The following is an 18,421-nucleotide window of genomic DNA, read 5'->3' as shown; positions in this document are numbered from 1 at the left end:
GGTTGACCCATAAAATATACGTCAAAATTTTTTTCGTTATATCTGTTGGAATATATGAATAATGGGCGAAAATTTCAAAAGGCAGAGATATTGTACTATAGGCGTATTCTTTGACCGGTTTAAGTCATATATAACCCCAACATGCGTATAAGCATTTCAAGGCATGGTAACATTTTGTTATCCAAATAATGTTTACCATAGAAATTACGCAGACGGATAGATATAGATGCATAAATTGATCCATTTTGAACAAGAGTTTATACACTTTAGAAGTTCTGTAAGTTTCCGTTTGCTTTTGAACAAAATGAATATGGGTCCATCCTGCGGTGGTGGATATCAAAAAAACCGGAATGCTATTTCCAAAAAGTGGGCATGCGTCCTAGTAAGTGCGATATAAAAAACTTTACTTCAGCTTCAATATTTCTTCAATTAAGCAATGCAAAGAGGAGTGGAGCTAAAAGGTTGCGTTGGTGCCTAAATAAAAAGACAATTTCAGAGAGTGAAAAAGCACTTTCAGGCAGTGCCTGCATCATCGTCATTCCTGCAACGTACCTCGCAGCATTTCATGGATTTATTGTACAATAAAACTTGGGATTGAAAATCAACTAAATTTTTGCACTTGGAACAGGAAGTTTATTAAGAAAAATGTTTTATTACTTTTAACGTTATAAACAAAATCAGAAGGACGAAAAAGGCATCAAGTTGGGGCTTTTGCTAATTTTCAACTGCCGCTTGTGTTGAATGCAAAAATAATACTAGCTTTGGAGACACCCCAATTTTTATATTAACCTTTTACTGCGCAACATTGAATATTTTTTACTTATTTATTTATTTTTTCGCAATATGCGATAAAAAATATGAGAATAATTAATAGCATGCGCCGCACGATATGAATGATAGTAAAACGGGAAAGGGCTAACAAAATTAGAAAATACAGATGGCAAAAAATGGCTTAAGAACGTTGAAAAGGTCATTGTTGTAACATGAAGACGTTAAGTGTTAAAACTTTCCAATCGATCCCGTATCTTGCTTATTTTTCCTTGCATTTAATCGATTCCTTTGTAATTTAATAGTATTATCCTCTTTATATGAATTTTTACATATATTAGTTTGGGGAAAAAGAAATCCATTATTTTTTTGGTAGATGGCTGCACTGATAGATTTCTCGTAAAGTATCGATCAAACAATTTCATATTTATGCTCGTTGGAAAGGTGACATTTCGCAGTAAAAAAAATTCTTTTGCTGTTTTTTGTTTGGTGCATTCAGTTGTGACTTACAGCGTGTTAAAAATGGAAGTGAACAAAGAGAAAATTCGGTACATTTTACAGTTTTTCTTTGACAAAGACGAAAATGCAAGCCAGGCGGCTAAAATTGTGAATGGTGTTTATGGTTCCGATACTGTAACAGCCAATTATGTGCAATTTTGGTTTCGTAGATTCCGTTCAGGAATTTTTGATGTTAAAGATGCACTTCGCACAGGTAGGCCGGTCGTCAAAAATGTCGATAAAATCGGAGAAATTATCGAAGTTGACCGGTATATTAGTAGTCGTAACATCGCCCAGGAGCTAAAAATCGACCATAAAACAGTTTTAAACCATTTACACAAAGCTGGATTCAAAAAGAAGCTCGATGTTTGGGTGCCACACCAATTAACAGAAAAACACATGATGGATCGAATTTCCATCTGCGAAGCCTTGGCCAAACGGAATGAGATAGACCCATTTCTTAAACGGATGGTGACTGGAGATGAGAAATGGATCACATACGATAACCCTGTGCGAAAACCATCGTAGTCAAAGAGCGGTGAAGCACCTCAAACGGCCAGGAAGGTTTTGCTATGCATTTGGTGTGACTGGAAGGGGATTATTTATTATGAGTTGCTTCCATATGGCCAAACGCTAAATTCTGAACTCTACTGTCAACAACTGGATCGTTTGAAGGTAGCGATTGACCAGAAACGGCCAGAATTGGCCAACAGGAGAGGTGTCGTGTCCCACCAGGACAACGCTAGGCCACACACATCTACAGTGACTCGCCAGAAACTTCGGGAACTTGGTTGGGAAGTTTTAATGCATCCGCCATACAGTCCGGACTTGGCACCAAGCGATTATCATCTTTTTCTTGCATTGCAAAATTTCTTTAATGATAAAAAATTGGAATCTAGGGAGGATTGTGAAAATCGACTACTAGAGTTTTTTGCAAATAGAGACCAGGACTTCTATGAGAGAGGCATTTTGAAATGACCTTTAAAATGGCAACAAATCATACAACAAAACGGTGCATATTTGACCCAAATCGGACAATCCGAAGCATGTTAAATAAAGTCCTGAAGTTCATATAAAAATAATGGATTTCTTTTTCCCCAAACTAATATAAAGTCGTGAGATCGAGGTTTGTCGAGCTAAAATTAAATGGTAATAATAATGGTAAAAATATAAAGTCTGGTGGTTGCAACAAAGTGGTGTCTTTCCTTATTAGGTATCTTACTTATTGATCGCACCATTACATAAAAGTATGAATAGTTGAATTTTGGGTTCACATTCTGCATACATTAGTGTTTCAACCACAGTTTGATTGGAAAATATAGAATTTCTTATTTCATTACATCTATACAAAATTTGTTTCATTAAGGTATACAATTCAACGCATATTAAAAAAATGTTCAATATGTTTTTTAAATAACATCCTTTTTTTAAATTAGGTAAAATCGAACCACATCCGACAAGTTTTAATATGGGATACCTTGTTTCACCATACTCATATTCAAACGGTAGTGCGGGAAGTCTTGGGATGGTAAGTACGAATATTTTTATTTACTTTATAAAAACAATTTTTCAAAATTTCTACTTTATTTTCTTCCATTTTTAATTTATTCAAGCAAACACATATAAATGATTCTCCCATAGTAAAAGTGCAGTTAATTTTCTCGTAGCTATAAATCTCCTTTATCTATACCGAGTCTTATTTGCATTTATATGATTTTGGAGCCATTAAGAATTCAAATTATTGTATTTATTGAATTTTACAAATCTTAAGGAATTTTTGGGCCGTATAGTTTGTTTTTGTTCGAAGCTTTTTGTTGTAATAGTTAACACTACACACTTTTTTTTTTAACAAAATGAGTCAATTTGATCCGTTATTTTGTGAAAGTGTCAGAGTAGCAAAAATGAATATAGGATGATAAAATTTAACAAAGTTTTAGTATTAGCAAGCCCGGACCATTTTTAGGCTGAACATAAAACTGTGGCGAGTAAAGATCTGGGTAACAAGTATTAGCAAATATTGGACCGAACATAGGAAAAGGCTTTTTTTCGATCTTGTACCAATTTCTTACCTCTTACGCGTGGGAATTTGAAAATTCGACAACTATTTTTTAACCTCTGACTACTACCAATCAAGGAATGTTTGTACAAAATTTCACCATTTTATCCGCAAATAGTCAATCAACTTGCCCATTTTGGTTGAAATACTTGTATTGCATTTCAAAAACTAGAACAAGTAGAAAAATATTGATTATAGCTGCTTACAAGTTTATCATATAAACAAGAATCAGGAAAAAGAAATTGGAGTTTTATATGCTTCATAACCATTTTCTTGCAGTTTGGAAGTGGGAAATAGCCAAATCGGTAATTCTAGTGTTGATAATGAAATGCGCTGCTTTATTGTTTGGAATATATAAAAAGCAATGTTTAAGAATATTTTGTTTTTCACCCCTGTTTTATTTAAGCATGGATTTAAAAGATATAAAGAATATATTAGAAAAAGAGAATGCATTAGCACAAAATTAAATTTTAAGCCATTGGAAAAGCGTACACTTTTCCAGAGTACAGAAATGAAAAGTGCTAGAAAAATGGAAATTGTTAATATGACAACTTTACTTATTTATCTTGAAGAGCAGATAAAATATGCTAAGCTTTAAAACTACCGAATGTTACGTAGACGCTTTCGGAATTACTAAAACTTTGTGTCTCTTGCTCGTGTCAATCTTAAAGAATTTTGGGTTGAAAAAATGTTATAAGATTAATTTATTTATTTATTTACTCAGCTGAGGTAAACTAACAGGCGAATTGACTCTTAGAAATAAATATTATACTGAGGATTAATAATAACTACTGCAAAATATATAAAAAAAAAAAACAAAAAAAGAGTAAATAAAAATAACAAAATTTGTATATAAATAGATACGGCAGAAAAAAAAAAGAAAAAATGCATGTAGACATGTAGCACTGTGGCACACGCGCAGCCGGGTTTGGAGTGAACCGTGAGTTTTTGCAAACGCAGGAAAGCTTGATAAAAAGTTATAATGAACAAATTCAATACCGTTCCCAAAAGATATCAAGTTAATTTAAATACGATGTAGGCAATGTCCACATATTAAGGAGAATTAATTGAACAGGATTTGACAAATCCAACGTTCAGATTTAATTATAGATATCATTTGGATTTTTAGAAAGGGCTACGAACGAGTTGAAAAGATAGTAAATATATCTACATGGGTTGAGTTTTTAAATGTTAGTTCTTTCTTCAAACTTGCGGTAAATAAATTGTAAAACATTACTTACTGCACGTCCTCGAGCTGCTCTAATCTTTTCTTAAGTGTAGGTCTATCATTAAGTTATATGTTCACAGAGAATATTATTATGTTTATAATGTACACCAAAAAATTTCACGTCAACATTTACTATACGCACTACTATACAAATATGCTGCATTTTGATGAAAATATATGAAAATCTTCCACTTTCTCTTATAAACAATTTCAATTCCTACGCTATTGCCGTAAAATATGAAACAATACATTTTAAATCCCAAAGCCTTCAAACTAATAGCCTGTCTTCGATTTTCTTGCAGTTATTTTGTTAGTTTCTTCTGAAAACTGACAAAACCGGGAACTTTGACCTCGATTTGGTATTAAGGTTAGATTGAATACTAGCATAACTCTATAGCGTCCCTTTCGGGTGTATTAGTTAACAAAAATGTGAACAGTGTGTATGCGTATCTCTCAGAACAATAATTTGGTACATTATATAAACAGAGAATTGAACAATCTTGCGGTTTAAGCCAGCATCTAGTTAAAAAGTATTATAGAGAGCCTTTATTGCAAACCTACACAAGTGAACATTTTTGGCACTAAGTAGTACAGAATTCAACATTTTTAAAGAGTTATATGCTAATGTGTGCTGATGACATTAAGTTGTTTTATCGTTTTCCTAATTTGAAACCATCAGTTATATATTAACAGGTTAAATGTGTTAATACCAACTTTTCGTCTTCTATTGAAAGAAAAAACCCTGCAGAGTAACACCGTAGAAGTACTTAGCATTTTACGTATACGAATTATCTCCTCTTTCTCTGTTCTCTTCTGTTTTAAAATACATCCTCTTTAAATATAATAGTGTATTGCGCGCTGACTAAATAGAGTAAATAATGTTACACACTGATTGGCAAACAATGTAGTTGGTTCGCAGAAGTTAAGATAAATGTGTCCTGGCCAACAGAAATGAGATGGATGGAAAAATTCAATATATCTATATATATTTCTGCGTCTTTACTGTCTATTACCTCAAACACGTTTTATTCTTACCATTTTGAACCCACGAGAACTGCACTAAACATACTGAGTAATTCGCCTTTAATATGCTTGCACTCACTACCTGAGGTAACGCTTGCATTCTTAGGTAGACGAATATTTGTGTCTTGCCTGCAATGGCTTCGGCGGTTTCCCTCCAGGGGGACTGTTCTCTTGGATTCCTTTCAAAAACATCAATTACATTTAAAGCTGATAATTCCACCCGCCATTTGCGTCTAATTAATGTGGCGCACCAATTCCTTTTCATCTGCGACGACTCTGTATACGTTACCAGCAAACTTGGCGATTATCGTTCCGGGTATCCAAGTCTGAATTGGCTTAGAAACTTATAGGTAAACCAAGTTGTTTATTTTGAAACCCTTAGCTTACGATAAGTTAAGGTTTCTGAGATGCAACTGCACCTTATTTTGTGTAAACAGGGGATGGATCGAACTTAATGGAATTAATATTTCCCTTCCAATCATTGCTTTGGCTGGGCCTTTGTTGTCTGGCAATTCTGGATGCTCTGCACTCTTGTAGCTAAGTGCCTATATTATGCTTTATAGGATCCTCTCCCTTTAACATTGCTAATGCCATTTTGAGAGGACCTACATATAGTTTTGCTTGTCTGTTTGAAGACAACATATCCAGCGAACATACGGCTGAGTGTGGAGGTTGTGGCTAACACGATCGTAGTCGACAATACTACCACGTCTGGCTACTTAAAAAATAAATTCAGCATTATCGAAAACGATTTTCCTTGATACGGTCCAATAAAATTTGTATAGATCCGACTCTAGGACTCTAGACCGACGTAGCAACGATAAATTTGTAGCAAATGCGCAATCAAACTCACCAATAATCTTGAGAGGTTTACCTAAAGTGTTATGTGGTGTTTGTGCTGTTGCCTCAGCGGCAGTGTTTGCTATAGCAGACGAATGACATTCTGATGTAATTCCGATTTCGTGTCAACATTACCATAATCGTTTATACGTAAAGATATCTATTCTCACAGTGAATCAATGGCATTGTGAATAACGTTTACTTTACTTTTCTTCTTGGTATATCACTAATGCTTTTGTGGTTTGCTGCATTAATTAGTTGGTCAGTAGTTCTCTTTGTGGTCACTTTTTTTATAATCGTTGTATGTGCGATCAGGCGCATTCACGTACAAAATGCATGGAACGTCACTGCCAGCATGGCGATTTAGATTGGCGTATATTAGATGTAGAGGGTTGTGGCTGATCCTGAATTGTATTTTCTGCTGACAAATTTTGTTCTGTCAAACGCTTATCGTGCTCTGTTTCTCTTCTCTTTTCTGCAATGTGATGTGAGTATCGGTACTCATTATTGCTAACAGGCCTGTTCTAATATCGGCGTTATGTCCAGACCGCAAGCCACAAATAAAAATTAAACCTTAAAACTGATCTGATTTTAGTTCAGTCAAATTAAAATTTGCCCCCAAGAAGTGCCAAGAAATCTGCGAGATTTACTTGCGCACACTTGGTTGAACTTTTATGCTGTTTTGACGTTTACGTCGTCACAAAATCTGCCGTATCCAACAAAAATAAAACACTTGGAACTGTTCAATGTATAAGTATATCCCTGCCTCCCTAATAAGTATTGCACCAAACGCGTTTAATATTTAATTGCGTATACATTTGAGAACAACACAGGGAATATCGAATAAATCGCTTTTAATATGCTTGCGATGAAGAGCAAACGTTCAGGTATATCGATAGCTGGGGAATCATTTATGCATAACAAAACGTTAGCTCATAATATTTTTCTTAAAATAAATGTCGAGGTTTTGACGAAATCGCGTTTCTTTATATGTGATTTTATATCTGAAATAATTAGTTTTGCTTAATGCGGAATTCCATCCACATGTATCCGTAAAATATTTTAGACAAATTATTAGCGATAATTTTTGTAAGGCCACTGTAACTTACACTGACTCCATAACAAATTTTCGTAACAAGTTTTTTTCGGAAAAATTATTTTGATACGCTATTAAGTCTACGTTTGCTTTCAATATGAAAGCTTGCATTGTTTAAGATACTGTAAACTTTTAGAATACAAGGCGCCCCAAGAGGTGACGAGCGTTATTTAAGACGTAGTAGGGATTTAAAATGTTATGAAATGTATAACAATACGGCATGTTTTGTCTTCAAATTAGTTCAGTTTTGTACATATTTGTACGAGTGATGGACTTAAGTAATGGTTAGAATGTTCACATACTGTTTTTTATTCTGCCTATTTTTCTTGACATATGCATACTATGTGTTTTGTGATTGGCTTTGAAGAAGGTGCTGTAATTAATAATTTGAAATATCAATGAATATGTGTGTAGGCCTCGCAAATAATTTTTAAAAGGAGGCGATTTACTCCTAAGTAGAAAGAGCATGCTATGCTGTTTAAAATGAAACGATTTTATTACAGACATTTGAAACTTTGATGTGCTGCACAAAAAATAATGATATTTTCTTCGTACGATAACATGGTAAATTTGTTCTTTCTATTTTTGCGCTTCCTTAAAACATTCCCTGCGTAACTTGTTTTCCAGTAACACTAATTTTTTTCCTGTGTCTAGATTTCTTTCTGTTCTTCCTTCCTTCTTCTTTGCCAGTCCCCTTAATTGTATTTGCGACATTAGTTATCACTATTGCAACTTATCCCGTCTCTGAGACGGTACAGAGACAACTATATGGCAAGATGTTCCAATATTTTGCTCAAAAATTAAATTAGATAAACCTCGTGGACTTCTTTTGATTCTATTAGGTGCTTCCGTTAATTTTGGCCTGCGACTTTTACAGGTAAATAAAGTAGTGCCAGATATAAGTGTACATAACGGTTAAATTCAATGATTTTGATGTTCCTCTAAATAAAATAACAGTTTTTTATTTAGTAATATTGATTTACTCAGTGTATGCTAACGCTAATCATGAAGCGCTCAAAATTACATATTCGATCCTCTTTACTTTTGCTATTTAATTTGAAGAAATCTGCTGTCGAAACCATCCAAACACGTTCAGAAGCTCATAGTGACGCTACTCCACCATATCCCAATTGTCGGTTTTGGTTTCAACGGTTTAAGAGTTGTGACATGGATTGGTTGAAAGTGCCATTTTTATGGCACTTGTTGCAAGAGTTGTGAAGGTAACACTGTTTCAACTCGAATGGGAAGTTCTGCTGCAACTAGCGTACTCAACAGGCAGAGCGCCTTCTGAGTACCACTTGTATGCCAGTATGGCTTGGCTGGCTCCGCAAAGTTGAAGAAGTGAGGAAATGTGCCGATCATTGGATCGTTGCCAAATCAATACAAGTTCTTACGACACGACATGTTGCCAGAAATATGGTAAATTGTTGTAGAAAATGATGGAAAATATTTGGATTAATATATACTGTACCAAATTTTGTTAATAACAGTCTTTTTCAAGTGAATAAAAAACAAAATTAACGTAAGCACCTATTAATATCAACAACGCTGTCCATTACCAGCCAATTGACTGTTTGCTCTTTCATTCTCACCATTTGTGTGGGCCAAAACTGTGTTGAGCTGTTACATTGTATCAAACATTTGCAAAGCAAGTGGAAATATATTATTAAGAAGTAAAATATTCTATTAAGAAGTATAAGTACAATGTATTCTAATGAATTCTAAAATAATTTCGAATGTTGAATAAGCAATGTTATGAAATGAACAGGTAACATGCCGTCAAACATATTTGTATGCAAATAAAATTGAAAAATATATAAACAATGAGTAAATTAGATAAAGATAAATTGTTCCAACAACATTATTTTTTTTAATAATTAAATATGTCTGCATATAGCTTGGTATGAACGCTTTTAATGGATTGAATTGAAGCATTTGATAAACATTAAATTTAGAATTATTTATTAGGAAATAAAAGACGAAAACAAGAAATATATTTGCTACTAATATAGCCACTGTTTGATTTTCTTCATATATACATACATACATACACACCTATACCATAGCGCACATTCACTTCAAAATACAGGATTGTATCTGGTTCTCGTTGCAAACGTTTGAGAGAATGTGACGCGATGTGAGGCAACTTCAAAAGAATTTTTGCTCATATAAATAATCGGAATGAAAGAGACAGCAGTCTAACTGCTAATTAATAGAGTGGCTACTGTTATTGATAACATAGACAGAAAGAGTTGGCTAAATTCTCGAGTGAATTTTTATGGAATAATAGTGTTGCGATTGACCAAAAGCAACAAGACGCGAAATTAACAATTTAGTGTAGGAAATGTAACTTTTCCGTTATATGTTCAAAGAAGTAAGCATATACATAAAAAGTTCGTGAGTTGGCATATCGATGATATTGTTGATAGCAAGATATATTGTTATTGCCAAGGTCCATCCTTCACATGAAGGCAAATTAAATTTTAAAGCTAACATTTAAATAATAGTTTGGGATATTCAATGCATAAAGAACGACATATTATATCTTGTTTTAGTAACATGGAAAAAAATGTTTCCGAACTTTTTAAATACTTGGTAAAATATTAGAAATATCAATAATATTTATTTAAATAAATTTACCACATGTTTAGTCCTGATCTCTGCCCTTCAAGAAGAGCTATGCTGTGAAAACCAAATCATTAAGAATATGCCAAAGATATGAATCTATCGTACGCTATCGATGAGGACTGCACATGTTTGGATTGAAAAAGTAAATGTAAGAGAAAGTATGTTTGAATTTTTATGCAATTATGATAGCAAGAAAGACGGTAGGTAAGTATTATTGCATTTTTAATTTTTTTTCTATTTTAATAGCAATAAAATAGCATAATTCCCAATTAGGAAATATAAAACAGAAAAAGACAGGAAATATTTAGAAAGAGATTAGGCGGACATATATTCGAAAGTATTGTCAGGAATTTCACGTTTACATACCGAAAGTAAGAAATATTTTTGGTAGGAGTCAAATTGTTTTTTCATATTGACAAGCAAAAAACATATATGATCTTCTGGATGGGTCCACACTTCACCTTGGCATTTATTTTCTTTGAAAAGCATAGATCAGTTAAATTGATAACATTAAGTTAATTTCAATGTTTTCAATTAGATATTCACACCTTTAATTGAGCTTAACCTTGTGGGCATTGTTTTAACCTCTCCAACCCGTTTCGTATGTTTCATTTCAGTTTTAATTTTAATGATACGCGTAAAATCCCTTCATTAACGGATTTATCAAATAAATCAAAAATACTATATGTCAATAACCGTAACCTTGTTTGCTTTATTGTCAACCTTTTGAATGATTGTGTTAGTTTTGTAGTATGAGTTTTACTCATACCTACTGAATAGTACATGTTTGAATTGTGAGCGTGTGTATATATGCATTTTTATTTTTGTACCCATCACCAAAGTATGAAGGGTTGTCGAAACGGTTGCGGCGGCCAGAAGAGAGCTTCATAGTTCCCTCGAAGTATATAAATTTTTGGTCAGCATCAAATTTTAAAATGATTTAAGCATGTCTGACTGTCCTCCTAAGTACGGTTGTTTTTAACAACCGCCCAAAGTATGCCATAAGGCTTTGCAAAATAAACTGGGAGCCACGGGGGTCAGGAAGCTCGCCTCACAAAGCCACGTATGCCTGCGGGTATATGATGGACTTTGTCCTTAAGTCGTAACAAATAAATAAATTAATTATACTATTAATGCAAAAAGGAATTGACGGACGGCCTTCCCTTTGGCCGATTGATAGAAAATGTCTGGTAAATTAATTAATACATGCAAAAATGGAAAAGGGATATGACGAATAAGTTTTCCCCTTTTACCTATTTTTACTTTTGAACACATGTCACGGATGCCTGCGGGTAATGGTGGTAATTGATCAACAAGCACAGTGGAAGCCTTATGGCGGAAGCAGTCAGTTGATCAATTTGTGAGTCCTGACTGCTTGGGTGCGGCCCTTCGGGGAGTACTCGTGGTGGTTGTGGTTGGCGAGTTCCTAGCTAAAATGGAACAATTGAGTGCAGCTAGGCCTCGCCATTCACCAGAGTGGGGTTTATTGTTCCATACACAATAAACTGTTCTGGACTCTGGTGCTGTTTAGGCCCCTACTCTGTAGGGATTGTCTAACTCGCCAGGGGGCGTAGTACGCTTAAAAGTGGTTTGGGCCACCGTGGGGTTAAGCCTTACAGGCAAGAACCCACGTTAAACCCTTGCCACAAATTCTGTCCTCCTAACACATGCAAAAATGAAAAAAGGGATATGACGGAAAGGTTTTTCCCCTTTTGCCTATTTTTACTTTTGAACACATGTCACGGATGCCTGCGGGTAATGGTGGTAATTGATCAACAGCACAGTGGAAGCGTTATGGCGGAAGCAAGCGTTGATCAATTTGTGAGTCCTGGCTGCTTGGGTGCGGCCCTTCGGGGAGTACTCGTGGTGGTTGTGGTTGGCGAGTTCCTAAAATGGAACAATTTGAGTGCAGCTAGGCCTCACCATTTACCAGAGTGGGGTTTATTGTTTCATACACAATAAACCGTTCTGGACTCTGGTGCTGTTTAGGCCCCTACTCTATGGGGATTGTCTAACGCGCCAGGTGGCGTAGTACGCTTAAAGTGGCTTGGGCCACCGTGGGGTTAAGCCTTTCAGGCCGGGACCCACGATAAACCCTTGCCTCAATTCTGTCCTCCTAGTCTGTGCGGGTCTTATGGGACCTAGAAAGTCCGACCGGAGCCTTTTATAAATTATTTCTCAATTTTTCTCTTCAATTCCGGTACCACAGGCGTCAGGATCCCCCAAAGCTCTTCCTCTAGCTTTGGCCTGACAATGGGAACGCCCCATAGCGAGAGGTCCATGGTGGCTGTGGTTGGCCCAAAAATCGCGGGAAGAGCTTTTGTTCGGTGTGGAGTTGCATCGCAACCGGGTGCCTTACCCACAGAAAGGCAGAGGTTTTAGATAGTGCCTTGCCCTCACCAGAAGGGAGATGCGACCATAACGTATCTCGTCCCCAGTACTTGGAAAAGTTCTGTGAAGGGTAATGATAGAAAGGCTTTAGATGATTCCTACTCTTAGTCTGCCTGATAGGCAGTTCGGCTCCCGCAGCGGCCTCCACACGTAAGATGCCTGACAACGCGTACAGGTATGTATCAGGAACTGTAACGAGAAATACGTGTTAAGCATATTTATTGACTTGAATACTCGCCAGTATACTGGCGAGGTATATTGCCTGGAAATTAAACTTTAGGCTAGCTACTTCTCACAGAGGCGAGCTTGTGTGTGTCGTCGGTAGAAACGGCATTGTCTTCAGGGATAAGGTTAGAGGCTGTCCGCAGGGATCCATCAGTGAACCATTTATATGGAACATTATGATGGATGGCTTGTTAAGGCAACTAAAAGGCATGTGCAGCAAAGTTAATGGAATACTTGCATATGCAGATGACCTGCTCATCTCAGTGAAGGGTAGGGCTCGGAGAGAAATAGAAGAACGCGGTGAAAACGCAATGAGAGTGATGGATGCATAGTGTCGGTGTTGATGTATCATTGGAGAAGACTGTGATGATGCTGCTGAAAGGCAGCCTCTCGTCCAGCAGTCTTAGGTACGTGGCTGAAACCAAGTACCTAGGAGTTACCATGAATGATTGTGGCAAGATTACTCCTCACTTTGATAAGGTGAGGGATAAACTTATGAATGTGGTAGGCGGATAATATACGGCGGACTCTTTGTTGCTTGCGCAACATATGGTGCTGCCATGTGGTGTCCGGACGTTACGTCTGTTGTAGGACGAAATAAGATTGTGAGCTGCCAACGCGTAATGTTGGCGTGTCTGCCCGTTTGTAACGCGGTCTCTACTGACGCTCTACGGGTATTGATGGGCGCACCCCCTCTGGACTTTGCGGTCAAGCAGCCTATGCAGCAAACACTGTGAGAAGCTTTGCTTTGTGTATTTTTTACTTGTTACTCATCAAATACAACGTGCATGCCAAACAATCTCACAATTTGTATTCTCAAAATAGACAAAATCAGCCGCGTCCACCCGATATTATAATGTGAACGCTTATCCTATTCCTTTTTTTAGTCTTTTTTACGATAACGGCAATAGGTATAAAAAACTCGGTCACAACAGAATATAATTTTCTTATTATTATTATTATTATTATTATTATTAATAATTTCGCCAGAGAAATAAATTCCAAGAGTAAATTCTTAAAAGCACTAGCATCTAAGACTACCGGCTTTTCTTAAAAACTCTACCGCACTTGAGATTCGAACCCACAACCATTGACTTGCTAGTCGAGATTCCTCGCCTTCGGCTACTCAGGCGGACTATATATATATATATATATATATATATATATATAATATATATAATAATATATATATATAATTTTCTTATTTGCCTTACTTCTTTATAGTTTCATTCTTAATTCATGATTCACGATGTAAATATTAAATCTTTTACACATCTTGTAAATAATTGAATAAATTAAATTATAACACTCCAGAGTTCCATTAAATATAGTTCAGATACGTTTGGTAGTCTACATCCTATTTTCAATGCTTCGAAATAACTACAAACAGTCTAAACATGCTTCGTTACGTAACTTGTTAACTGTAAGTAACTGTACTATGGAAAAACAACGTTTCTATTAGGTGGTTGCAAATACTTTGATCACTTTTTCGCTTGAAAAAGGCATTTGTTGCGGAAAATTGATACAATATATGTTAATCAAAATATTTTGCACCACTTTTTACAACATTTTATCATATTTGTGGCAACATGGCGATATCGTGCCGTAAGAACTTGTATTGGTTTGGCAGCGATCTATGCACCCACACATTTTCGCACATCTTCAACTTTGCGGACTCGTGCGTCAGCCAAGCGACGTTGCATTGATCCGAATCAGTGATAATCAGGAGACGCCATATCTGGTGCGTGCACTGAGGGTTGCAGAACATTCGTGCTGCAACAGTGTATGCTGGACAACTCTTGCAACAAGTGACCAAAAAAGGCATTTTCAGTCAACTGGTGTCGCCACTTTTAAACTGTTGGAACAAAAACCAACTATTAGGATGTGATTGAGCAACATCACCTTAAGCGTCTGAATGTAGTTGGTGGGCTTTGGCAACAGATTTCTTCAAATAAACAAAAAAAGTAATGAATTTGGAAGAAGAATAATTTAGAGGCCTGCATGATTAGCGTTGGCCCACGCCAAATAAATCAATAATATTAAGAAAAAACCTGTTATTTTATGTGAAAGAAGGTCAAAACCATCGAATTCAACCATTATGTACACTCGCATTCATTTATCATTGTTACCTGCAGAAGGCGCTGATCAAAATTATTGCAAACACCTAATGACAACTGAATTTTAACTAAGAAAGTTTATGTTAGATATTACATTTTTTCTGTTCCCTTCTGGCGAAGAAAAGGGTTAAATGAAGGTATTGTCGATCCTATCAGTCTCTCTTTATTTTATTGTTGTCATGGTTGTGAATTTTGTTGTTGATTAAGCAACATATTGTAGATTACATTCATTCGTTTATTTTTCCACTCTGTTGACAAATTTTCGTTGATCTAACATTTTGTCTGCTTTAAACTCGTGTAAGCAATCTGTAATGTATCTAAAAACCCTGTCTTTGTACACATGTATATATTTAGGTTTGTGTGACAAGATTTCAGCTTATCTTCATTAATATCAGATCGTCAACATCCTCATAAACAGCAATAATAACGGTACTTAGCCAGCCAGGTAACAACATCTACATTGCATACGTGGCATTATTGAAAACAAAAACAGTCTTCTATTGTGCATGTCGGCTCTTGATTGAACCGTGATGAAATTCACCCTAAGTAATAGCGGCATTCCATTTTATTTAGGGGTGTTGTATACTGCAATTATAAACTACTGTGACGATAGACTTAAGACAAGCTAAACAAACAAGCTAACCTTACGGGCTTTATTATAGCTTATTAAAGGGTGCTCGTCCTTTTTTATGCGTTGTTCGCCTCTACGGGGTGTTTTTGTCTCATGTAAAATTGTTTTATTTTTTTAGGGAAGAGAGAGAGGGGGTGGAGAGGGGGGGGGGGGGGGGTAAAGCTGTAATTATTGCAATATTATTTTTTATCTATGTTGCATTTTAGAAATTTCAGTTTTTACACTTACTAGTGCATGCAGCAATTTGCTAAGCTTAATTTAATTTTTTGAAGTAAATTTGGCGGAAGATTAAAGTGGCTTAATTGAGGGAAAAAGATATAGTAAAAGCACTTTAGTTTCACTTCAGTTAACGATTTTTGCTTAGTATTGTAGATATGTCAAAAACGTGGATACTAATCCCTAATTCCATAACCTTAGGCTGTCACACGTCCCACAGGCAAGTAGTTACGAAACGTGACTATCATGTCAGCATACTCGCTTTTAATTACGATTGCGAGCGAAGACGCAACTGTAGTGGGTCCTTACCAGGTTAGGACATAACACTTACCGTTCGAGCATACACATCACAAAACCGTGGCCACTTTCTACTTCTCTCTCTACCCATTCCTTTCTTAGTATTTGTTTTACTTGGTATTAAAGAAGTTGAATAGGAGACAGCGGCTGCGGAAACTTTCGACTGAGGGTTCATCCAAGTTCGCTTCTTAGTTTTTTGTATATATATCACCTCTGTGTTTTAGGAATTTGAGCTTAAAAGGTTCATTATGGTTTTGCTACTGACATTTGGGGAGAACATTTTTCTAGATTAAGTAGTTTACCAGCATAGTTAGCTAGTTTATTGTTATAGTATAGAAATTTCAAGGAAATATCTATCTTCATTAGTTTATCTATCTATTTTAAAAATATTGCATCCAGATATTATTTTTAAGCGAATTTAAAACAGTTTGAAAATTATATTGAAAATAGCTTACAATTTAAAACAAAAGCGAAACTGTAGTCAGTTTGGACCAAATTTTTTAATGCTTACCATTATTAAATACGGTACCGCATATACCACACTAGTTATCTTATTCATCGTATAAATATCAAGAAAATTATTTTCGGTCGTGACCGAATCTTTGATAGCCATCACCGTAAAAATAGTAAAAGAATTAAATTTTCATACTCTGTAATATGAAGTGGGCACGGCTGTTTTTTTCTATTCTCAAAATAAAAATCTGTGTCATACGGACGTTTGGGCCTTCAAGGCGTGTCCATTGATAATTTGGTCACTTCTACATTCATTTGCAAATTTGCAGGTGATATCTTCATTACTGCCCAGTTGCGCAGGTGAAGAGATGGATATAAGAACAGAGGGACATGTTCAGGTGCATTTCAAATTTGAAACTGGCCGAGTATTTATACACTTTATGGGGTTTTTAAAGCTGCGCCTTTTAGCAATATTGAAAAAAATAAATTTTGACATACTACAGTATTCGGTAAGCATAATCGTTTTTATGCAGATATTACAACACCGCCCATAGAATATGCATTTAAGTTTTTGTACACTTATCTACTATAGTTTATAAATAAGGAGTAAAATAGAGGTGTTCCCAGTTTACGTGGCGCTGTGGACGTGTTCCTCGACTGATTTAGCCCATTTTCAATGCCAATCTCTGTGCAAGAACTTCCAACGTTTCTGCAAATTTGAAGTCGATACCTTCGTTTTTGCAGCCAGAAGAATGTTTACAATAGACAAAGCGCAGACGGACATGATTGAATCGATTCAGAATTTGATGCTCATCAAGAATATATATAGTTAGCATGATCTATGGTGTTCATCTTTCGGTGATGGATATAAAAATAACAGAAAATTTGTGTACAATTTGCAAACTTTACTTTGTCTACACATGATGATTTTTAAACCTAATCTAACGATAGTAATAAGAAACAATTCGAAAAGAACCTTACTTATTTTATACAACGCTTTCAGCTGTTAACTTTAACAAATCGGATCCTGCATTTCACACTTGTGAAAATTATATCTATAGAGTGAAATCTCAACCGCATATCGTTCTATATATACATCACAGACAAAAAACAAATCTAATATACTTTCTGATGAGTATGAAAAAAACAGATTCTTTTATTGACTACGCTTGTTATTATAATACCCATTATAAGGCGTACATTATGTTTTCCAAATAATTGTGTGAGCAGATAGACCGCACATATGAAGTTATTCTTGAGAAATTTTGAAGGATGTCAACCCCGAAGCAATTTTCAGGATGTAATTTCAAGGAGCGCTATGACACGCAGCGAGTCTAAAAAGCAAAAAAAAGATCATTTAATCTACATGCCTATAACTAATGAAATAGGAAATATGTTTTAAAAATATTCACGTTTGTGCCATGATATAGTGTTTGGGCGGAAAAGTTCAATTTTCCTCCAATATCAAGTGTATTAATGTATCATAATTAGTGTACATCGCGAATGGTCTTAACAAATGGCCTGTTAAATCTTATGTCGAACATATAGACCCAGTTTGATATCACAACAGGAAGTTTTCTAAAGATTCTACAAAAGTAGTGTAAATCTTCTTTTCCACACCTGTGAAATTTCCGCTAGGAGAAAATAGCATTGAAACATGGACGTAAATATCCTCTTGGCAGAAAAATAACCTCCTTTAAAGAGCAGGTACGAAATGCGGTAACGTATCTGGGCTGAGAAAATAAAAATTGCCTAAAGTCTAATTTATTTTCAGTAGAACCAAGAATACCATCCACAAACAGTTGAGTGCAAAGTATATCAGATAACTGAAAAAAATTTAGAAATTATATCCGAGTTTTCAACCTGGGTAATGTTTTGTAAAACTCTATTTTAGCATTTTAGAGTCTGCCTCCTTTACCATTCTTTGGCAAAGAATTCCGTAACGTTGAAATTT

At 35.5% G+C, this 18,421-nt stretch overlaps 1 protein-coding gene across 2 annotated transcripts in view; it reads left to right on the top strand.

Moving 5' to 3' along the window:
• The window catches only part of LOC119643770 (protein pangolin, isoforms A/H/I/S-like), a 189,649-nt gene that overhangs the window by 49,911 nt on the left and 121,317 nt on the right, over window positions 1-18,421 (top strand). For both annotated transcript variants that reach the window (XM_038043240.1, XM_038043239.1), the window contains exon 5: window positions 2,703-2,794. In XM_038043240.1, coding sequence (XP_037899168.1) covers window positions 2,703-2,794 — 92 coding nt within the window. The remainder of the gene's footprint in view (window positions 1-2,702; window positions 2,795-18,421) is intronic.

The sequence above is a fragment of the Glossina fuscipes genome, unplaced genomic scaffold (assembly GCF_014805625.2).
Source record: "Glossina fuscipes isolate IAEA_lab_2018 unplaced genomic scaffold, Yale_Gfus_2 61594, whole genome shotgun sequence".
Lineage (NCBI taxonomy): Eukaryota > Metazoa > Arthropoda > Insecta > Diptera > Glossinidae > Glossina > Glossina fuscipes.
This window is presented reverse-complemented; position numbering and strand designations above follow the sequence as displayed.